This window comes from Belonocnema kinseyi, chromosome 5, assembly GCF_010883055.1.
Source record: "Belonocnema kinseyi isolate 2016_QV_RU_SX_M_011 chromosome 5, B_treatae_v1, whole genome shotgun sequence".
NCBI lineage: Eukaryota > Metazoa > Arthropoda > Insecta > Hymenoptera > Cynipidae > Belonocnema > Belonocnema kinseyi.
The window spans coordinates 2,437,206-2,461,928 of NC_046661.1; the positions used below are offsets into that span (position 1 = coordinate 2,437,206).

General features: G+C 39.4%; 1 protein-coding gene across 2 annotated transcripts in view; it reads left to right on the forward strand.

The window, feature by feature from the left end:
• Positions 1-24,723, forward strand: part of LOC117172318 (coatomer subunit beta) — a 135,305-nt gene that overhangs the window by 102,792 nt on the left and 7,790 nt on the right. For both annotated transcript variants that reach the window (XM_033360100.1, XM_033360101.1), the window contains one exon: positions 3,641-4,008. In XM_033360100.1, the coding sequence (XP_033215991.1) occupies positions 3,641-4,008 (368 nt within the window). The remainder of the gene's footprint in view (positions 1-3,640; positions 4,009-24,723) is intronic.

The window sequence follows — 24,723 nt, forward strand, 5'->3', positions numbered from 1 at the left end:
ACTCACTCCTGAAAGCCCGGATTAAGAAAGCACAAGAGAAAAACTTTCGTGAACAGCTCCTCGATAAGAGGATGCACGGTATCTTCCACAGAAATGTGAAGTCAACTTAACATACCGTCGCCACATTTTGAGCCAAGACATTCCCGATGATAGCTGCAGGGCGTGCCATGCACATCCCGAGCATTTCGCTCACATACTATCTAGTTGTCCAACACACGCGGAAACGACCTACATTCAAAGGCACAATGCGGCACTAAGAGTACTTTATTACCATTTCTGTCACTCCTACGGCAGTCACCTTAATATCGCTCCTCTAAATGCTCCTAGGGAAATTGAGTCAATTGTCGGGAATGGGAAGTGCCGCACATACTGGAACTTTATATTCTCGACAATTGTTTCTGTTGCTCAGTCGAGGCCTGACATGGTTCTTCTTGACTTCGAGAAGCGAACCATGTTCGTTATCGAATTTTCGGCACCAGCTAACAAAAACATCATAGCCAAGGAGAATGAAAAGAAAGAGGGGTATGGAGACCTTATAAGGAAGTTGCAACGATTGTACCCGGAATATTTTGTTAAACTGATCGTCCTTATCATCGGCGCTCTTGGAGGTGCCAAGCTTTCACTTGCTAATAGCCTAAAAAGCATCCCTGTGTGTCAACAATATGCTAGAATACTTGCGGGAAAAATGCAGAAGGCGGTTGTCCTTGGGTCACTCCGTTTTCTTAGGGTGCACGAGGCTTTTGCTGGATCGTCGTATTGATTCCTTTACAGATTATAACCACCTATCTCACGGTTGTGAGACGTCGTTATGGCTGAAACGGAATCAATACGACGATCGGGCAAAAGTTTCCTGCACCCTGAGAACACGGAGCGACCCAAAGACGACAGCCTTCTGCATTTTTCACGCAAGTGTCTTATCATTTTGTTAGCACGCAGAGATGCTTCTCAGGCTATTAACCGGTGAAAGCTTGGCACCTCCAAGAGCGCCGATGATAAGGTCTATTAGTTTAACGAATATTCCGGGTACAATCGTTGCAACTCTCTTATAGGGTCTCTATACCTCTCTTTATTTTTATTCTCCTCGGCTATGATGTTTTTGTCAGCTGTTGCCGAAAATTCGATAACGAACATGGTTCGCTTCTCGAAGTCAAGAAGAACCATGTCAGGCCTCGAGTGTGCAACAGACAGAATTTTCGAGAATATAAAGTTTCAGCATATGCAGCACTTCTCATTCTCGATAATTGAATCGTTATCCTTAGATGCGTTTAACGGAGCGGTATTAAGGCTAATGCCTTGAGATTGACAGATATGATGAGAAAGCTCTTAAGTGCCGCATTGTGCCTTTGGATGTAGATCGTGTCCGCATGAGTTGGACAGCTAGATAGTATGCTTCTTAGATGCTCGGGGTAAGCCTGACACGCTCTAAGGCTATTATCGAGAATCTCTTTGCTGAATATGTGGCGACGGTATGCTAAAGTGGAAATTACACTGTATGGACATGCCAAAATGAAACCCTTATTCACCCTGATTCTTCCAGGGCATCGATAGGTCACGCTGGTAGAACGCTGCATCTTTGCAGACACATCTATCGATGAGCAGGTTCTCCCGACATCCCGCTACTCCTTTCTTTGAGCATCGTTGTTCATACATTTCTTGCCACACAGGTTCAATTGCCCGAACAATCCTACCATTTAGGATAGCTGTGAATATCTTATAAAGCGTGTTCAGACAAGTTATTGGCCTGTAATTCTTCGGGTCAGATAAGTTGCCTATTTTCGGCAGGAGTATTGTGCAACCTTCCACCAACCACTCCGGAATTGGCTCTTCCGACTGTAAATATGAGATGAGAATACGGGCAAAATGCTGATGGGTTGAAGAAAACTTCTTCCACCAGAAGGTCTGGATACAATCTGCTCCCGGAGCGGAATAGTTCTTCATCCATCTTAATAATTTTTTTAGCTCCTCGGTAGTTATGGTGGGCATTGTTCATCAGGGGTAATGAGGGCATCACACAGCTCCTTGAAGCTATTTATATTTGCTGAGTCTTCGTCCAGTCTATGTTGCACTTCGTAGACTTCTCTCCAAAATACTTCGACCTCCTCTGGTTGGGCGGTTGGTCGACAGTAAATGGAGGGTCTTGGAAGAGTCGAGATGGGCAAGAGAGGAACTGTTGAATTCGCTAACCCACATCTCTCTTCGCTCTAAAATTCTTTTAGCGTCAGATAGTATCTGTATTCTCTCAACAATATGCTTTTTGATGGTCAGCAGCTTTGACTTGTTAAGTGTGTGATAACGGGTCCGGAGTTCGCCCGCGATCTTTCGAACCTTGGCCGTAAAATTCCTGTCAAATGAGATGTAGTTCATCACACACTGAATGCGGGACGCTTACTGTCGCGTTATTTATATCTCGTCTTATTTATACATATAGTGATTTCGAATCGGAAGTCAAGTCGGAAAACTGAGAGCGTCGAGTGGCGATTCGAAAGACTTTCGATTTGCTGAATTCGAATCTGTTTGTTTTTTCGTTTCGAACTGAACGTGCCGAATGTCGATTCGAAAGCCTTTTGAACTCCCTACTTCGAATCGGTTTTCTTTAGATTCAAACTAAGGGCGTCGAATGCCGTTTCGATAGACTTTCGAACTCCCTACTTCTAATCGGTTTCATTTGATTCGAACTGAGGGATTTCTAATATCGATTCGAAAGACTTTCGAACTGCCTAGTTTAATTCGAATTTTTTTTTACTTAAACTCAGCTACGTTGGGTCGAAAAAAACCAATTCCATTTGAATAATTCACAGTTCTAAATATAATATCCAGTTCTCCAACTCATGTGGGAACAACCTACATCCAAAGGCACAATGCGACACTATGGGCGCTTTATTACCATCTCGGTCACTCTGACGGTATTAGCCTTTATACTGCTCCGATTGACGCTTCTAGGGCAATCGATTTATTTATAGAGAACGAGAAGTGCCGTATACACTTAAACTTCATATTCTTGCCAATTTTTGCTGTCGCGCACTCGAAGCCTGCCATAGTTTTTCTTGACTTCGAGAAAGAAACCATGTTCGTTTACGAAGTTTCAGCACCAGCTGACAAAAACATCGTGGCCAAGGAGAATGAAAAGTAAGAGAAATATAAAGACCTTATCAGGGAGTTGCGATGGTTATACCCGGAATATTCTGTTCAGCTAATCGTCCTTTTCATCGGCGCTGTTGGAGCTGCGAAGTTTTTACTGGTTAATAGCCTGAGAAGCATCTCTGCGTGTCAACAAAATGATAAGACACTTGCGTGAAAGATGCAGAAGGCAGTCGTCCTTGGGTCGCTCTATGTCCTCAGAGTGCACGAGACTTCTGTCAGATCATCGTATTGATTCCGTTATAGACTGTAAAGGCCCATCTCACAGCCGTGAGACGTGGTTACGGCTGATATTTCACCGCGATTTCGCTGAGAGCGGGTGCAGTTTATCAGCTTAGCACCCGCTCCCATATAAATGCCGTGGTTGTCCTCATAACATTCTTTTAACATGTACACGATAGCCTGATAATTTGATAAATATAGTTGCAATTGAGGTAGATTTCAGGAGTAAGGATCAACTCCTTATTATCTCCCTATTACATATTTTATAATGTTGATCTAGGAACAAAAGAGGAGCAGAGACCGGCACTCGTCCAGTATATGATGGAGGGAGACTTTTTTATTGGCGCTTCGCTGGCTACAACGCTCTCAAAACTTGCACTTCGTTACAAGAATTTAGAGACGAACTTGCAAACGAGCAACAGACTGCAAGCCGAGACAATGCTTGTTATGTCCAGTATCTTACAACTCGGTCGTTCTGGGCTTCCTTCGAAAGCAATGACTCACGATGATGCTGAAAGAGTTTCTCTATGTTTGCGATCACTGGCATGCCCTAATCCTCTTGCGCAAAAAGTATTTACCGAAGGATGCCGTGAAGCTCTTGGGAGGATGCTCACAGCCAAAGCAGAAGAAGATTCGCAGGACCAAAAGGTTCTTTATTCGTCATAGTTATGCAAACTTTCACGTTTCTACAGAGTGATAAAATAATGCCTGTGCATAGATGTCCGGCGCCGCAAGCTTGGTTGGTATCCGATAGATTGCCGGATTCATCGTTACATGTGTTAACCTTATCTCCTAATGTCTTATGAACAAGAGTAGGAAATGACTTGGCTTCGAGTGATTAGTAGACGGACGTTCCTGGAACTCAGTTAATTTATTAAAAGACCTGATAGTTAAGTAAAGATTGACGATTTAAAAAACGCAAATAGTTATATCAAAACGTTTATATTAGATTAACAGTCGCTCTTAAGTATCGCTCAATCGCGCAGAACGTGTGCTCGCTCGAGTTACACACACCGGACTGCTGCTCGTTCCACTTACACACTCATACCCTCCACTTCGTCCGAGTAGATACAAAGGCCCGAATCCGTAATCAGCCGCTTGGTACTAACATTCGGCCATCCTTTCAAAACTCATTCTCGAGTTATGAAGCAAAAATCAAAAGAACATATGTTACGTACAAAAATAAAATAGTTTCACTTGCGTCAAACAAAATCTTTGAAATCCTTTTTTGCACGTCGTGTGCGCTTAGGACGCTTTGACTCGTTCTCGCAGTTAACAATTATTTCATTCTCGATGTCGGATTCTAATGTCTGCTCATGCGTTTGTACAAACGAAGGGCTTACATTGGCACGTAGATCATCCTCTGACGATGATTATTCGGAATTTAAACTAGCGTATCGCTTAGTTTTCGCATTCTGGTGCTCGCCAAATTGACAATTGAGTGACATGCGCCGTTGAGGCATATCGTCGGCCTTGCTTATCAGTTTGAAGGTCGACAACACCGTACATGTCTCCGGGTCACCTCTGTTACTATTAAGGGCCCTTGAGATTTAGGTTGTAATTTCGTAGATTCCCCGGTTTTTGTAATTTCGTAGATTCCCCGGTTTGTTCTGGCATATTTTGCATGAGTACGACGTCCGCTAATTCGTATTTAATTTTAATTCATCGGTTATGGTCATATCGCTTTTATATTTTACCTGCTCAGATTTAATATTTTTCACGCGCATTTTCTTGTAGCTTTTGAGGATCGGTATAGCGAACATCGTTGTCTATTATTAAATTGCGTAATTCTTCCTCGTCGTACCGGAATTAAAGATGCGTCAACTCGTTTGACTAAGCCGTTCGCTTGGGGATGACGCGGAGTATTAAGTGAGTGTTTAAGTCCGTGTTTTGAACAGAATTTGCTCAAATTTAGTGTCTCTCACTGCTCACCCGCTTGCTGTCCTCTTTTGTTTTTTGTCAAAAGATATTGAATGCACGTCTTTATATTTGGACGTAAATAACGCTTGATGGCTGGGAAATAATCAAATTCGCGCATTTTAGCCTCAATTCGGTCGGCACCCATATGACCCAGCAAATCGTGAAAACGTATCGCCATGCTTTTTCGCATGGCATCAGGCACCACATATAAAAGTTTATCAGTAACGCGTTTATACAATATGTCATTCCTACACTCGAAACCATTTATTTCACTAATTTCATGCTTGTTACGTTCACTTTTTGGTTTCTCTAAGACAACGCTATCTCTGAAGTCGCTGATCTGCATATTGACACATGAGGATTTCGTCCTTCGGACCAATAGCCCGCATGGTTAGCAATATCAAATTCATAATCGCATAAAAAATTATTCAATCGTATAATTAGTGATTTTTTTATTTTCTGTGTACTTAAGTTTAATTAAGTAATGTAATTAAGTCAGTTACAACTTTGAAAGGAATATTGAATTACCACGTTTGCAACCTAGTGACCGCCCAGATAATTGCTAAAAGTTCTAGTTTACTGGAGTGACAATTCTTTTACGGCTCGCTAATACGGCGGCTGATAGTATATACGAGATGCCACTTTGAATCATTTGACTTTTGTAACATCATAGCAGCCTAGCCATTCGCGCTAGCATCCATGTGAAGCTCGCTATCGTAGCCAGAAGAAAACGGTAAAAAGACTGGATAACTCGACATTTTAGCACGTAAGTGGTCAAAAGCTTTCTATTCGCATTCCGACCACTTAAATATTCCGCCTCCCTTTAGAAAATCGTATAATGGGGCGGCAATGTCCTGCTTTCGATGAAGCTTTAGGTACCAAAATTAATCGCGGTTTTAAATCAGGCCGTGAATTTCCTGGAATAAAAAATAATTAAATAGAAATAATAAAATAAAACATTAATGGTTGTTCACGCAACGGGCCTATTACTTTTTCATTGGCTTAGAAAACTGAAAAGGGGCGTTCATAAGCCAGAAAACCATCCTTGTGAAGGATGCTTTCGGTAATCGACTACCAGCCGTGATTTCCCATTAAATCCATACAACCTATTTCGCTATTTCGTTGGTTGTTGCTCAAAGATGACGTTGCCTTTCAAAGGCTGCACATCAACTTTTTTGAAGTAGTCTTCGGCCAGTGCGTCGGTGAATATTCGGCCAAACAATAGATCCATCTACTAGAATTCATCCGGAACGACGTGAATCTGATAAACTCGCACCGTCCCACCATCCACAGTTACATCTGTAATGATATATCTACTTGATTCAACTGAATAGTGGTGCGACCCCCAACTTTTTAAAGTGGCACTTGAGTTTTTTAATTTAAAGGTTAGTTTGATGAGCTCTAGACTCTCTTATGGTACATTCAGAGCTGCCAGTGTCAATTTGAGATTAAAACTCACGGCCGTTCACAAGCACAGATTTAAATATTTATTTATAGAGTGATTAGTGACTGAGAGATCAACTTGACTTATTTATACCTTAGTATAAATACCTTAGTGGTTATAATTGTAGGACTTCAGGTCACCCTTTTCGTTTTTAAGTGATGGTTGAGGGTCTAATATACTCGACGCCGATCTTTTCTCGTAGAATTTCTGGTTCTGTGCTGTTGCCTCTGTCTCGCTTTCTGCTTCCCGCTGATGTAAAGATTGTTTTGGTTTCATTTTCTCCATCTTACCCGTTTTTTCAGATCCTTTAATTCTCTGAATTCGCTGGAGACTGTTCTTTGGTACGATATTGTATCATGTAACAGACAATCAACATCCACATGTGTACGAGCTGCCATCGCGTTACATGTGTCTTTGAACCAAAGACCCTCAGTTTAAACTAATCCTTGTCTCCATATTTAAAGTGCATTTTTGCAGTTTCAAGCGTGACACTGTCCAGCCAGTGATGAAAAACTTTCGTACAGTTCGCTGTGAGAATCCAATTCCTGGCGCGCGAAGTGCCAACTTCTCAATTAAAGTTTTCCATGCGTTTACTTTGGTTTGGCATAATGTTGTAATTCTAAACTGTTTCAGCATCCTTTTGACACTCTTGACAATGGCTGAATACTGTTGGAACATTCGCTCAAACTGGTCTAGCGGAATGCCCGAATTCGTACTTTCGGCCGTTTTGTCCTTTCACTTAACAAATACATAACGCAGTGGAAAAATACAAATTTTTTTCTACTTGCGAACAAAATATCCGCCATATTTGCCTCGTGGCAAGCGCTTCACTTTGCAAAATTAATTACACGACTCGCCCTACTCTGATACTCGCGAATTGTGCATAAAAAAGAAATATTTGGGTTCGAATAATCAGTAGACCCAATTGCCGCTCATTCCACTCGCACTCATACCCCCCCCCCCCTTCGTTCGAGTAGGTACAAAAGACCAAATCCGTAATAGGCCGTTTGGCGCTAACATAAGAGAATATCAGAGTTACTCCAAAAAGGTTATATGATTATGTAATCAGAGTGAAAATGTCAATGGTGGAATGCATTACAATTTAATTACGATTAAAGCCTCGATTAAAAATAATTATCAAATCATGTTTTTAATCAGGGTTGGTGAAATAGACACTAAATCGTCTTTAAATTTATTTTTTATTTCAATCAAGAAAAGCAATATTAGAATAATTTTGAAAAAAGTGCTTTAAAGTAAAACAATATTACTCGATTCTGCTGTTCGGAAGACCCAGCCCATTGCCGTGTAACAAATCGGAGCAATCTAACGGATACCAACCTAGCATCCGGCACCGGACATCTACACACTGCCTAAAATAATACCTACTCTTAAGCACAATTCGCCCTAAGAGGCTGTTTGGGAATTTCCATGGCTGATTTCTGTGCTTAACGTGGATTGAAGTAATTGAGACTATTTAATTATCATTTAAGGTAGTCAATCGCGTGGATACAACACCTTCATTTAGGTTAATAGAGCAACATTAGTTGAAAACATTTGCATTTAATTGACGCCTCATAATTTAGTTTTCTGAGTATTAATTGTAGAAACCTTAATTCCCATATTAAATTTTTGGCGAAAATTTCTTTATAATCATCAAAATGATCATTATAAATATTTTGTTCATAGAAAAATGAGACAGTGTCAACATTTTTTTCATATAAATCACTGAATGTATCGCATAATTATGAGTAGATAGTACTCAAATTATTGAAGTTTTAAGAGAACAATGCTCTCATTTTTAGAAAACATTAATCCAATTTAGTCAATAAGAAGTCCCTAGCCTGGAATTAAAAAGAAGTGAGGTTCGAAAATTAAAATTTGTTACTTGTAGTTAGAATTTTAAATTGGTACATGTTGAAAGATATTGAAGTCCATCAGTAATTATTGGCGGAGATAATCAAAATTGTATGACCAAGTATAAGAGAAGAAACAGTTTAATTTATATCATTTTAATGTGTTTGTCTATCATTTTTTCAATATGTACAATTTCAAAATTATTATAACTACAGGTAAATGTTTTTGACATTTATTTTGCTAACCTTACTTCTTTAAAGCTTATATTTCAATTAAAATTCTCTTTTCTAACATTTATAATCACTAATGTTCTTCAGAGAACTAAATTGAGAAGAGAATCGTAGAACATTATTATTATTCTGGGTTGAGGCCGTAACATCCACTGACGTTTGGGCGATCTCGTTGCGTCCCCCTAGAAGCCTAAGCGTGACCCTATAGTGGATAGAACCCTGGGGAGGACTCCTGAGCGTGAGTATTTCCTTCGTTCGGTTAGAGTTTAGCTTTGAGCCTAATAGTTTTGCCCACTAGTTTTGCTAACCTGTTCGAAGTCTCATTTCCCTTGAAGCCGCTGTGTCCAGGGATCCAAAGCAGAGTAACTCGGTTGTCTGTCGCTAGCTTATTCAGTGCCTTAAAGCACTACCAAATTATTAGCGACGTGATCTTTGTTCCATTCAGGGCCATTATAGAAGCCCTGTTGCCTGAGCAGATACAAATGTTTCTTTTGTTGCCGTACTCCTTTGCCTTGTAGGCGCACTGGAGCATGTCCATCATCTCAGATTGTACAACTGTGAGGTAGGACCGAGTCGCAATTGCGAAGTCCATTCCATTCCTTCTAAGATATACACTGGTTCTTGCATTCTCCTCGTCCCTGGAGCCATCTGTAAACCAGTTGTCTCCATCACTAAACAGGTGTGCTTCACGTTAGTCCATTCCTTTTTCGTGGATAAGCTAACTTGATTCTTCTTGTAGAAGAGGTAGCGGCGAATTGACATTTTGTCCGTGAGCATGCTCAGTGCCGAGATACTACTATCGTTTACCATATTTAATCTCCAGGTTTGAAGCCCAAGCTTTTTCCTATTGCTCTACTTCAGAGCCTACTAGCTTCTTGCACTTGTTTTCCAGGTGCTCCTTCTATGACAGCTTCTTATGTAGAATGACTCCTGGATATTTAGCTCGTTCTTTGATTTCCAGTTGTTGTTCTCCCAGTTTCAATGTTTCAATGTATCATGGCCGGCCTGATCACCTCTCCAGAGGTGTAGTTAAAGCCTCCTTCGATGTGCATAAAGGTTCCAATCGCTAGGCCTTTCTGCTTTAGCTGTCCTTCAATTAGGTTTAATTTTCCGCTTAGGGCCGTCTCGGTGAAGTGACCAGCCCTATATGCGTGCTGCTCCTTGTGAAGTGGCCTACTTGACAAGACCTTATCGCGGATATATCTATCCACGAGTCTTTCGACTGTTTTTAGTAGGAAAGTTGTGAGGCTAATAGAACGGAAATCCTTAAGTGAAGTATAACTGATCCTGCCTGCTTTCGAAATAAAGACTACTCTCGCAACCCTCTATTCCGTCGGAATATATCCCAACGTCAGATTAGCCCTAGTAAGTCTCAAAATCGGCCACAGGCGATTTCCCTTGCCTCGGAGGTGTCTCCCCTCTTCTTCGAGCCTTGTAAAGTCTGGAAAATGTACCTTGATCAGGTGAGCCAAGGTATCTCTGTTCGACTCTGAGTATTCTCCGCCCGGAAATTACAGAGGACTGAGAATAACATCCAGCATTTAGGAAAGCAGCTTACCTATTTTAACAATCTCTGCTTTTTTCTCATTGTATGTGGACCAACCTTAAGGGTGGCCTTATGTAGCCAAGCTTTCGCCGCTCAGTCGGCTGCTACTAATACAAATACCCCCCCCCCCCCCCCCCCCCCCCCCTACAGAAAGAGGTCTTGATTTTGGGCACTGATCCAGGGACACTCTTTTCGAGTGCCTTCCAAGTAGCCTCCCTGGAGAGCTGAAACTGCTCCTTAGTGAGCAGTGAGTTCGGGTAGCTTGTATCTCTCACCACCTTTGGCAGGGGTTTAGCCCCCTGAGCGGCTGTCAATCCAACCCTCGACGACTTCCTGTTCGTCGGCTGCTGAGCTGCCTTGTGCCTCTTCACATGCCCCCTGCCCGCTAGGGTACACTCTGAGCCCCTTCCTCTCTTCTGGGTCTCAGTGCTGGTTATCGGCTTTGAGGTCGGCGATGTTCCGTATTCCGCAGCTACTCTACTAGTCTGCTGCGCTTGCCTCTTTAGTCCCTTTTTTAGGGAACCGTCGATGCGTTTCTTCTTTTTGCGGGACTTATTGGCTGCTCCCGTTTCCATTGACTCTTCCAAAAGGAACCGTCCAACTCTTAGCTTCCGTGAGAGTTGGAGGCAAGGACACCACTTGAGCTTGGCTTGCCGACGAGACAAATTGGGATAAAAAGCTTACGTATACCCGTTAGGAACTAACTCCTCTCCCCCTCCGCCACGACCATTTCTCCGTCTTCTCTCAGTTTTCCTTGTGCGTGTTCCATTTTCTTCCCACGGGCAGCTACGGATATGAAAGGTCCGCCCCTGCAGAGTTCCGCATGCAAGGGCAAGACTCATTACTCGGGTAGGTGTGCGGTGTTCCTAAAAAGTCATTAGGACACCTTCGTAACTCCCGGGTGCCAAAGTGCCATGGGCACGATCACTCACATCCATGGTTTAGGGGGGGGGGGGGGGGGGGGGGGGGGGGGGTCCACATTGGGCGAGAACCTAAATTCGGAAGGAACCTGAAACCCAGGGATCCAGAATGCTCGTATTAGCTAGGGTCTTTCACCCTTTTATCATACTATAATCATGCATATCATCAAACATGTCTGTTTAACCCATATGTCTCACACGTTTAAGGCTCCGCACCAACTGCAAGGTCTTACAGCCCCTAGGGGAGGATCTTAGAACATATTTTTTTAATTACTACACAAACTTATTTTTATTTACAAACTGAGGACTTCTTATTCATTAATTTGGTTTAATGTTTACTGATATGTTGTTTTTCAAAGGAAATAAGACGACACATCTCCCTAAAGTTACAGTACGCCATGTCCTTCGAAGTTTAAACTGAGAAAATTAGGTTCAAAGTTTAACCATAATATGCTCTACAAAAACGTTAGCAGATGTCGAAATAAGTTTATTATTAAAAATTAATGCATGGTCAAGAATATATTAGCATTCCAAAAGTAGACATGGTGTAATATAAATCGTCGACGGCGTATTCTAACGATTAAAAAATAATAGTAATGATAAAATTATGGGTAGTTGAATTCTAAAAACTAAAGAAGCGAATTATCGAGAAATGATAAAAACTTTTGTTTAAAGTGTGATATTTCGCCCGGTTCATCGTAAAATATTTCAAATAAATTTACTTAAAATACCAGGTTTTTTTCTCTTGATGTTTTCAAGAATCGTTCTAATTTAAAAAATATATTCCATAATAGATTTAATGCTTTCACAATGATTCATTATGATAAGAGATATTTCGGGTTCCAGTCGTGTACAAAACTACGAATTTTCGCTGACATTTCGTGAACATTCCAGCTCGGTTCTTCAGTGTTAACATAAAACTGAAGTATCAGATTATGGTGTTCTGATGTACACTCTCTACGATACCTGTGATTGGCGAGAGCGCCCCGCGCTGGATATTGGTCGAACCTAATTGGACAAACAAATATATATTTTTTAATCCGAGAGAAAAGTCCGGGAGGCAATAGATAAAATACCAATTTGTAATTTTGGAAATCCAAAATATCTCTTCTTATCGTACTCCATAATAGTCTGCCTTCATTCCGCGCTTTGGAGAATTTTTTTTGGTTCAAAAAACGAAAATCCACATTTTTTGACAAAACGACAGCAGATATGAAAAAGGTCAAAGGAATTAAAATGCTTCTTTTAAAAACAGAGCTAAAAATATCTCTTGACACTTTCTTCTTTCGATTTATTTTCCAGATTTTTGCGATAATACATACCAAATGGATTGAAATTTATTTTTTATCGATAATCCAATTTTATTGTGTCATAACAAAAAACATAATTTAACCGTTTTAACAACTTTTGCATTAAACTTTTTCCTTTGATTTATCATTAGTATTTTCCCATAATTATTCTTTTACCAACATTTATGATGAAATTAAGTTTTGCGTAGAAAATCTTCCACCCCGCCTATTTTTATTAGCCCATTACCCTATTTTATGGTAATTTATCGCCATTCTTACGTTGACTGATCCTCTCCAGAGGGCTACCCTTGTTCATAAACAGGCGAAAGTGAAGAAATTTAACAATTTTTTAACTTTTCAGTGTGCACTTTAAAAATAATATATTTAGAATCTGCAATTTGTTATAATTACATTATAAATTGATTGATTTCATAATTTGGATAAAAAATATTAAAATTTGGCAAGCAAAATAATCCTGTTGTGAAGACATTCAAGGCTCAATATTCCGCGACCACCTTGACAGCGTAAGATGTACAGTCGCGGAACGGAAAGCTTAAGATGCATGCTTTTGTTCATGTGCATAACCTTTCTTGTCCCGATATCAAGGGATCTGAGTTCTTTCTTCGTCCATGGAACTACTCCAAATGAATAGAGTACTACCGGGACGGCAAGCATGTTCATTGCAGATACTTTGTTCCTCGCCGACAGTTCGGAAGACCAAATTTGCTGGATGAGACGTTTGTACCTGCTACAGAGAGTATCCTTTATAGATATAACATCCTTAATGTGGATCTGTGGCACGCCCAGGTATGTATAAGTCTCTCCAGCGCAAATGTGTCGTATAGCGCTTCTATCAACGAGCTCAGGATCTTCAGGGATGCTATTAAGTTTTCCTCGCTTCAAATAAACCTTGGCGCATTTGTCTAACCAAAATTCCATTCCAATTTCCTTAGTATATCGTTCGACAATCCCTAGAGCTAGATGTAGTTGCTCTTTGTTTTTAGCACAGATCTTAAGATCGTCCATATAATATACATGACTGACCTTGTACTTTCGATCTGCAGGTTTGCCGCACAAGTACCCGTCGGAATGGCGAAGTGCTAGAGATAGTGGCAATAATGTAAGGCAAGAGAGGAGTGGGCTCATGGTATCGCCGTGAAAGACACCTCTCTGAAAGGTGACCTTGTTAGTTGTCACACCATTTTTTCCAGATGAGATAGTAAATCTGTTTTTCCAAAGCGGCATCAATCTCTCTATGCACCTAACTATTTGCGGATGAACCTTTAAGATTTACAAAAGACAGATGATAAGTCTATGGGAGGTCGAATCGAAAGCTTTCCGATAATCAATCCAGGCCATTGGTAGGTCACGCTGTTAGAAGGCTGTATCTTTGCAGACACATCTATCGATTAGCAGGTTCTTCCGACATCCCGCTACGCCTTTCTTTAAGCCTCGTTGTTCATACATTTCTTGCCACACAGGTTCAATTGCCCGAACAATGTTATCATTTAGGATAGCTGTGAATATCTTATAAAGTGTGTTCAGACAAGTCATTGGCCTGTAATCCTTCGGGTCAGCTAAGTTGCCTATTTTCGGCAGGAGTATTGTGCGCCCTTTCACTAGTCACTCCGGAATCTGCTCTTCCGACTTTAAATATGAGGTGAAAATACGGACCAAATGCTGATGGGTTGAAGAAAACTTCTTCCACCAGAAGGTTTTGATACAATCTGGTCCCGGTGCGGAATAGTTCTTCATCCCTCTTAATACTTTTTTCACCTCCTTGGTAGTGATGGGTGGGCATTCTTCATCTGGTGTTCTGAGCGTATCACATAGCTCCTTGAAGCTATTTATATTTTCTGAGTCAATTCGTAGACTTCTCTCCAAAATACTTCGACCTCCTCTGGTTTGGGTGGATGTTCGACAGTAACTGGAGTGTCTTGGAAGAGTCGAGATGGGTCAGAGAGAAACTGTTGCTTTTCTCGGACCCACCTCTCCCTCCGTTCTAGACTTCTTTTAGCGTCAGATACTATCTCATGGTCTCATGATCAACCGTTGGTTTTGTTTTACGGTTCGCATCGGCCAAAGCTCTCGCTGCATTACACACACAATAATTGATAGCCCAGAGGTCGAATTTTCCGGAAAAATGTCCACGAAGCTCGTCATCCATTTCTGCCAGATCTTTAGGTTTGAGAGAAAACTTGGTGTTGAGGTTTCTCCGGTGGTAGAGTAGGCGTTCCGCTTGCATAGCCCCTTTTTCGGAGTAGTTAGGATGGTTTCGCAGACGTTGCTACGAAAAGTGCGATAGCTCAGGGTGTTTCTCGCACCCCAGAGCATGCAGCCGTGCCATGTAACCCCGTTTAGGGGGCACACTCGCATCGTAGCACTCTAGCAAGTCGTGATTCAGTCGCTCCGTTCACCCAAAGATCGCGAGATCCCGCCGATCCATCGCATTGAATCCATTTTCATTGGCTCCCCCAGCTCTAGATTGGTTAGCATTGTTGGCCGACCCATTGTCGGAAGCCCTGCGCGTTCTGTTGGTTTGAATCGCACTTACTACAACTATATTTGGTGTTATCATTGTTGTTCCCACGAGAAGCTAGGGAAAGGGTTTCGTCCATCCTTGTAGAGCCCCGCATGCAAGGATAAGGCTACGTACTCTGAGAGGTCCCCCGGTATCCCAGAGTCACCGTTCTAGACACCTCACCCAGGTGCCATTCAACTTTCGGCACGGTTTTCACACCTCCGCTTGGGGGTTAATTCCTTCGGGTCCACCCCTGGACAATTGTCCGCGACTGCCTATTTATTTTTGTAACCATATTCAGCAGAAACCCTTGGTACAGGGACCCTCTACCCGCAACCCGAGGACGCGTTCGGTGGCTTTGTCATAGGCCCTTCGGTTTAATATACAGGGTGTCTAAAAAGTCCCGGGACGGTTGGATATTTCCTCAGGTAAAATACTTTTCAAAAAAGTGAAGGTCATTCCTGAAATAAATTTCAACGAGGAATTCAATGGTGACCTTCATTTTGACCTTGAAGTTGACCTTCATGGCTTTTTGAAGGTCAACTTTGTTTTTTAAAATGGAAATCCCCTGTTTTTATATCTGCAATCGATAGAGCGGAAAATTCTACGTTCAGGTACGTACCCAAGTCACAGGTCAATTGTAACTTACAAGGTCAGTTAGAGGTTATTTGAAATTAACAAAGTTTTCCAAGAGGTCAGTGCAATTCCTGAAATAAATTTCAACGAGAAATTCATTGGTGAGCTCTGTATTGATCTTGGTGATGATCTTCAAGGTTTTTTCAAGGTTATTTCCAAGCAGTTTACGTTTACGTTTAGCATTATCCAGAAACAACGACGTAGACATAGTAAATTCTGTTCCCTTTGGGGTGCTTGATTAGCGTGTGGCCCCCTAGTGTGAGTCCCCTTGCCTCTTACGCTTCAGTGAAGATGTTCGAATTGAAAACTTTGAGCTTCTTGACAAAAAGCCATGCGATTATAATAATGAGTTACAGCATTAAGAATCATCTCCCTATCAATCAAAGTAGCCTGTTGCAGAATCCGATTCTGCAATTCGTCTAAGCTTTGCGGTTGCGTTGAGTATACTTTGCTCTTAAAATAACCCCAAAGAAAATAGTCGAGAGGCGTCAGATCAGGAGATCTAACAGGCCACTCGATTTCATCCCTTCTTCCAATCCACCTTTGAGGGAACTTAGTATCCAAATATGCTCGAACCTCCTTACCGTAATGAGCCGCTGCTCCGTCCTGCTGGAACCAAATATTTTAAAAATTATCGCCTGTAATCTCCCTTATTCTTGGTACAATTTGGTTTCTGAGAAGCTCTTCATAGGCATGGGCATTGAGATTACCATCGTTGAAGAAAGGGCCTATCAACTTATCATTCAACATACCGGCCCAAACATTATTCTTTTGTGGATATTGTGTGTGACTCTCCAACATCCAATCAGGATTTGTGTCGGACCAATATCTACAATTTTGCCTGTTAACTTCACCTTTTAAAGTGAAAGTAGATTCATCTGAAAATACTGTATTGTACAAAAAAGAGGATCTCTATCAATTCTGTCCATCATAATTTCACAAAATTCAACCCGACGATCAGGATCATTTTCATTGAGCTCTTGTACCAGATGAACTTTGTAAGGATGGAAATAAATGCTTTTTAAAATATTTCGCACTGTCTCAGAAGCAACGTCACGCTCATCACTAGCTCGACGTAAACTAAGGTGTGGATTTTCAACAAATGCTTGGGCTATATTCATCTGCATCTCCTCAGATCCTGCACGTTTTGGCCGACCAGTTCTCTGATGGTCCTTGATAGATCCATGATTCATAAAGCGCCTCACAGTTCTTACAATTGTTGATTTTGAGACAGGATTTAAACTTTCTCCATTACGAAAAGTGCGATTAAAAAGCAAACGAACTTGATCATAAGATCGAACTCGATCTCCCCAACCACGCATCATTAATACAGATACCCTCACTCGTTCCGAAAGTTTAGCTTGCGCCATAATAATCTTTTAGCGAAAGATGGTATGTACTCGTAATACGTAAATTTAGTTTCGATTCGTAATATTCGTATGTGAAAACGGTATAGGACTTATGGTATCCTATATCCTATATCCTATACTTATGATATCCTATATACTTATGGTATCCTAATCATTTTACAATATTCAAAACGCTGTAACCAAGATCAATACAGAGTTTACCAATGAATTTCTCCATGAAATTTACTGCACGAATTACACTGATCTCTTGGAAAACTATGTTAATTTTAAATAACCTCTAACTGACCTTGACCGTTAAAATTGACCTATGACTTGGGTACGTACCTGAACGTAGAATTTTCCGCTCTATCGATTGCAGATGTAAAAAAGGGGGTTGCATTTATTTAGAACACAGTTGACCTTCAAAAAGCAATAAAGGTCAACTTCAAGGTCAAAATAAAGGTCACCATTGAATTCCTCGTTGAAATTTACTTCAAGAATTACACTGACCTGTAAATTAATATAAAACTTCAGGATTCAGAGATAAATGTTAATGTGGCTGCTATTTTAATCCTTGAACGAATGTATTGTTTCTATTAAAGTTAATTTGATCATTTGGAGCATTCAAAGGTTTCTGTGATCGCTGATTTCAAATAAGAAATGGGGTCGTCTATATAGATAATGTAAAAAAAATATTAATGTTGGAAAAAAGACTACAAATAAAGAATGCCTTTCGAGCAAAACTATTTATGGGCGAGCTGAAGGAAATTTTAATTATGCCTTATTAAATTCGTCATTTTGATTTTGGATTAGAAATCAACGACCCAAAAAAACCCCATTTAAAAATCTTTAATGAAATATGCTAATTTGTGATTATGATCGTCCATATTATATTCGTCGCTTAGTATTCGTCAATTTTGAGCTCTGATTTGAAATTAACGACCGGAAAAGCCCCTAAGCAACAGTTTTTAGTGAAATCAGTTTAATTTTTACCGATCTGGTCTGCCATATTGGATTCATCATTTTGAATTTTTATATTTTTAATTCGGATTTGTAATTAATGACCCTCTAATATCGCCGCAAAAAATCAAGATCCCTCACTTTAGAAGGCAATAACTCCGCAGAAAAAAATGTGAAGAGGTTCGCATAAGAACCACAGAAATCCGCTAAGTTTTCTTAATGAAATGGGTGTTCTCTCATTTGCGTAAAAAAATTTCGTTCCGAGCTAATTAGCAAAATACAAGTAAAAATGCGGTCGCTAGGCCCATTGTTGAATATGTTGGAAAAAATTTGAAAAAATTCTGGAGTGTCCTACAACATGTTCAGAATCCAGTAGAAACCTTAAAATTTTAAAATATTTAAAAATGTCAGTTTTGCAAGGATTTTTGTTGAATGTTTTTATTTAGGGATTGAATAGAACTATCGTGCTGTTTAATGGCTTAAAATGTGTAGTAATGTACCCTTATTTATATTTCGACCACAAAACTGAATAAAAATTTTAATTTCGCGATTAAAGTCGCTCAGAATAATTCGGAATTTAATGAGGCGAGGCGCGTGGCACAGGCGTAGAAAAAACTGTAGAAAAAAAGTGTCCGTCACATTTCTCAGCCTCAGGCAGCCGTTTTTTCCAGATTTTCCCACAGCTGCTGCTCGCTCAGCAGGGCCGTCTCAAAGCTTTGAGGTGGACTACGCCCTTCTCTTCTGATACAAAATTTTCATAATATAATACAGTATCAAGCTTGTACACGAATTATCTTGTAATTTGTTTATTTAATATAGTACACTTATTTCGGTATTGTAATATAATTTTGTAATGATTAGGCTGTTAATTCGCTATTGCAATATATGTAAAAGGAATAATTATTATTCTACAAAGATACGTGATTGTAAAATTTTGTTAGCAATTGCCGTTTATGAACAATTATTTTTATATATTTTTGTGCTATAATTCTAATCATTATTATTACTTATATATTATGTGGGTGCGATTTCATGTCAAATAATGTGAAGAACTTAAGCTACTGTCTGTAATTTTTATGAAAATTGTAGTATTTGTTCTTGTAGGTGTTGAAAGAAAAACTCTAACTTGATTTTTGAATAATTTCCAGAAATGACAGGATACTCAAAATTGAAAAATTTGGTCTTTTTCTTTAAACTTTCATAACTTTTGTGATTTTAATACTATTAAGGTTTATTTTTTTGAATATTCGTAATATGGTGCAGTTCTGAACAAAAATTTCTTGAAACAGAAAATGTCAAAACCTTCTTGAATTTTTCAAAAATGAATTTGTAAATTGAATTATTTAAAGGATAGTGTAAGCTATCTATATATTTTTATAATTGGATGCTTTTTCAGAAATTCAGTTTAAACATTCGTTTTTGAAAAATTCAAGAAGGTTTTGACATTTTTTGTTTCAAAAAATTTTTGGTCAGAACTGCAGTATATTGCGAATATTAAAAAAAATACACCTTAATAGTATTAAAATCACAAAAGTTATTAGAGTTCAAAGAAAAAGGACCAAATTTTTCAATTTTGAGTATCCTGTCATTTCTGGGAATTATTCAAAAACCATGTCAGGGTTTTTCTTTTAACACGTACGAGAACGAATACTACAATTTTAATAAAAATTACAAACAAAAGCTTAAGTTCTTCAGATGATTTGACATGAAATCGCACCCACATAATATATAAGTAATAATAATGATTAAAATTATAATAGCACAAAAGTATATAAAAATAATTGTTCATAAACGGCAATTGCTAACAAAATTTTACAATCACGTATCTTTGTAGAATAATAATTATTCCTTTTACATATATTGCAATAGCGAATTAACAGCCTAATCATTACAAAATTATATTATAATACCGAAATAAGTGTACTATATTAAATAAACAAATTACAAGATAATTCGTGTGCAAGCTTGATACTGTATTATATTATGAAAATTTTCTATAAGAAGAGAAGAGCGTAGTCCGCCTCAAAGCTTCGAGACGGCCCTGCTGAGCGAGCAGCAGCTGTGGGAAAATCTGGAAAAAACGGCTGTCTGAGGCTGAGAAATGTGACGGACATTTTTTTTCTACAGTTTTTTCTACGCCTGTGCCACGCGCCTCGCCTCATTAAACTCCGAATTATTCTGAGCGACTTTAATCGCGAAATTAAAATTTTTATTCAGTTTTGTGGTCGAAATATAAATAAGGGTACATTACTACACATTTTAAGCCATTAAACAGCGCGATAGTTCTATTCAATCCATAAATAAAAACATTCAACAAAAATCCTTGCAAAACTGACATTTTTAAATATTTAAAAATTTTAAGGTTTCTACTGGATTCTGAACATGTTGTAGGACACTCCAGAATTTTTTCAAATTTTTTCCAACATATTCTTAGCTCTGGGGTCATGTGAAAGTTAACGTGTCTCAACAATGGCCCTCGCGACCGCATTTTTACTTGTATTTTGCTAATTAGCTCGGAACGAAATTTTTTTACGCAAATTACAGAAACAACGATTTTATTCAGAAAACTTAGCGGATTCGTGTGGTTCTTATTCGAACCTCCTTACATTTTTTTCTGCGGAGTGGGGGGTCTTGATTTTTTGCGGCGATAATAGTAGCCCTTAACCCCTTTACTGTACATACCTGAAATCACAAACTGGGCCCAAAATGTGTGGAACTTTCTACTGTATGGATTTCATAAAAAATTGATAATAAGAGGGTATTTGGGTTACTGAATATGATTTCAGGGTCATAAGTCGAAATTTCAAAATGGCTGATTTAATATGGCGACTAAGATTTTTGAAAATTCCAATGATTTGACGAATTTGCAGGAAAATAAGTATTAGGGAGTTGTTGTAATCGCTGCATATGAATTAAATGTCAAAATTCGAATTTCCGTAGTTGCTGAGCCAATATGGCGACCAAACATGTGGACAAATTTAAAAAATTCGGATTTGGAAGGGAATTTTTACCAGCGGGTTACTAGGGACGCTGATTACGAATTCTAGGTCAAAATTTGAATGTTCGTAATTGCTGATTGGTTCGCCATAAAGGATCAGTAATTCTGAATTTTCGAAATATCACTCCGGCGTGAAAGTTTTAGGTGGTGGTAATTAAGTGGTGCTAATTATAGTGAGTTTGCAGTGGAATTTAAGGTGAGTTGGTGGGAAGAGTATGTGAGTGAGGGTTTGTATGTTGGAAAAAATTAAAGTGAACAGTTATGTAGTATTTTAGGAGATTGAGGCTGTTTTTTGTAGGTTGAGAGGTTGGTTTGTTAGCGTGAGTAGCGGGGTTTTGAAACAGGAGAGATTAGCACGGAAGAAATCACGGTGGCAGGGTGAGGTAGCGCTAAATTGACAGTAGCTACGCAGTACGCAGTTCACGTTTTTGATGGATTCAGGCGAGAAAGGATTGTGCAAGCAGAGAAGTCACAAGAACAGGGGTCAATATAGAGAAACGTTGGAGAAGGAGAGACTGAGGGTGGATATTCTTAGCTCAATTTAACCGTTTACAAATAGGAAGAGAGATAGTTGCAAAGTTAAAGTTAGAGCAAATGCGTGAAATAATAATAGAGGTAATACAGATGAACAAAAAAAAGGCAGGAGGAAAGAGGAGAGAAAATAAAACGGGAATTAGGAAAGAAATGGCGGAACATAGAAAAGAGGTGCGAAAATGGAAAGGGGTTAGGGAAAATTTGGAAAAAAGGATGTAGGCTTTAGAAAAAAGATTAGGAAAACAGGATCACCGTAATGAAAAGGTAGAACATTTGGAAAGAAGGATAGTGAATATTGAAAAAGCAAAACGGAAGGTTGGAGTAGGGGAGAGTGTGAGTAATAAGAGGGAAAGTATAAGGGAAATAGAAAGAAGATAAGAAATGAACGAAAGAGATGAAAGAAAAAGAAATATAGTGATAATGGGTCTAAGATTAGATGGGGCGAGATGAAGAGGATCGTGATGAAAAAGAAGAGGTTATTATATGGAAGCTCGGAGAGAATAGAGGATGATTTGACATGGGCAGAAAGAAATATGCAGTATAACTTAAGGAAAATATCGGAAGAAAAAAGAAGTAAGGAAAAAAGAACGAGGGTTAGGTATGGTAGAATACAGCTATATGGAGTATGGTGGGATTGGGACAAAGGAAGGGAAGATATAGTAAGAAATAAGGTGCCGGGAAACTAAGAGAGAAAGGAACGAGAGGTAGGAAAATAAGAAATAGTAAGAAGCAAAAAGAGACGACAAAAGTGTGTAGGAAAGAATGGAGGATATGTTACTAGAATATAGCAGGGTTGGAGAGAAAGGATACGGAGTCTATGAGGGATTTCACACAGTGGGATGTAGTAGTAATGACGAAGACGTGGCTGGATGAAAACGGATGGGAAAGAGTAAGGGGAAAGTTACCGAGAGGTTACAAATGGCAAGTTTTGGCAGGAAGGGTTATGAGATTGAGGAACGAATTTGTAACGAAGGATAATAAACAGATAAAAGAACAGAAAGAAGGATTAATAGTAGAAGAGGTAAAGATGAGAGAAGAGAAGTGGAAGATAGTGGGGGTTTATGTGAACGGTGATATGCAGGAGAAAGCAGAGGATATGATAAAAATGATGGAAGATAATAAGGACGAGATAAGCCTTATAATAGGTGGGGATTTCAATGCGACAATAGGAAAAAGAGAAGGGAATGGGGAGGAGAGAGAGAGGAAGAAAATCTAAAGATAAGGTACTGAATGGGGAGGGAAAGAAATTTTTAAAGAGCTTAGAACAGTTGAGTTGGTTTATCTTTAACGGAAATATAGAGGAAGATAAGAAAGGAGAATATACACACTCAGGAGGAGAAAGTGGAACGGTAATTGATTATGTGATAGTGGACGAATAGGTTAGAGAGAAGGTCAAAAAACTGGAGGTAGGAGATTATATGGATTCGGATCACTTTCCCTTAATAGTGGCAGTAGAGGAAGAAAAAAGTAATAGCAATGTTGATAAGAAGGAAGCAAAGGTAGAAGAGCTGAAGAAGGGGATTGGCCAATGGAGGGAAAACAACAGTTTAGAGGCAAGGTCAGAAATATCAAAATGGGAGGAAAATGTGGACGAGGAGTTGTAAAAAATGATAGGAGAAATAAAAACAGGAGTAGTATGCACAAGAAAAAAAGAAGTTTATAAAGAATAGTGATAGAGGTGGATGTGATGAGGATTGTAAAGATAAGAAGATGTTGAGAAAGGAATTTAAAAAATGGAGAAAAGATCAAAGTAGTGGGGAAGAATAGAGGAGAAGAAAGGATTATACTGAGTTGTGTGATCAAAAGAAAGAGGAAGGGAATAAAAGTCAAGAATAAAAGACAAGGTCTTGGGAATGATGAAAAATGGAAAGGAACCCGTTATAGATGAGATTCCAACTGAAATCTCGAAACATGGGGAACGGAACTAAAGGAATGGGCATGGATAATGTCTAATATACATGGAGAGGAGAGGGGTGGCCAGAGGTTTGGAAAATTAAAGAATATAGGGAACATATATGTTCTGAATTATCTGATAAATAAAAAGATTAAAGGAGAGAAAGGGGCAATTAATCCTTGGCCAGAGTCGAGATACAGTTAGGATGGGAGAAGATAATATATATACGCTGACATACGCGGACGATATAGTGTTGATGGCAGAGGATGAAGAAAGGATGGCGGACCTAATTGCTGGACCGGGGAAATAATTAAATGGAAAAAGTTGAATTTAAATGTAGAAAAGACAAAGATAATGAGGTTTAGAAAAGGAGGAGGAGGAAAGAAAGAATGGACTAGAAGATGGAGGGGGGTAAAGTTAGAAGCAGTAAAGGAATTTAAATATTTGGGATATACCTTGCAAACTAATGGAGATGATAGAGCTCATATAAGAGACATGATAAAAGCAGCAAGGGTAATGAAACAGGTATGGGTAATAGGGAAAAAAGGGTTTAAGAAAGATGGGAGAAAGAGAATGTTGTTATTTGAAACGCTGGTATGACGGATATTAAGTTATGGAGCAAAAATGCGGGATGGAAGAGAAGGAAAAAGATTGAGAGTTTACAAGAAAGGTATATAAGGTGGATGTTAGAGGTAGACTGAAGGACACCGGGATATATGGTGAGAGAAGAAGTGCAAAAGGATGAATTAAGTACTAGAGCAAGCAATAGGGCATGGCAATTTGAGACGAAGTTAAGGGATGGGTAGAAGAAAGTAGAAGGAGGGAGGTGGAACTAACAAGGTGGGAAGAAGAAAGAAGGGAGTTTTTAAGTGAAAGAGATATATGAGAGAGGAATGGAGTGAGCTATAAAAAATTGGATTTAAGTGACAGGAAAAGACAATTAACGGAACGGTGAGGAATGATTGAGGAATCAATATATAATGAATAGTATAAAAAGATAAGAAAGGAAGGAGTACCAGGGTATTTAGAAAAGGGATGGGGTGAGAGCAGATGGACCAGAATAGCAAAATTTAGATTGGGAAAGGAGGTAAGGGAGGGGATATATTAGTAAAAGTCAGAGAACAGAAAGTGCAGAATATGTGAATGGGAGGAGGAAACATGGGACCGTGTATGGGAAGGATTTAAGGAGAGGAATGGAAGATAGGGGAAGCTGGCAAGAGATTATGGTAAAGTTTCTAGGGGAGGATGGAATGGGTGAGAAGTGGATG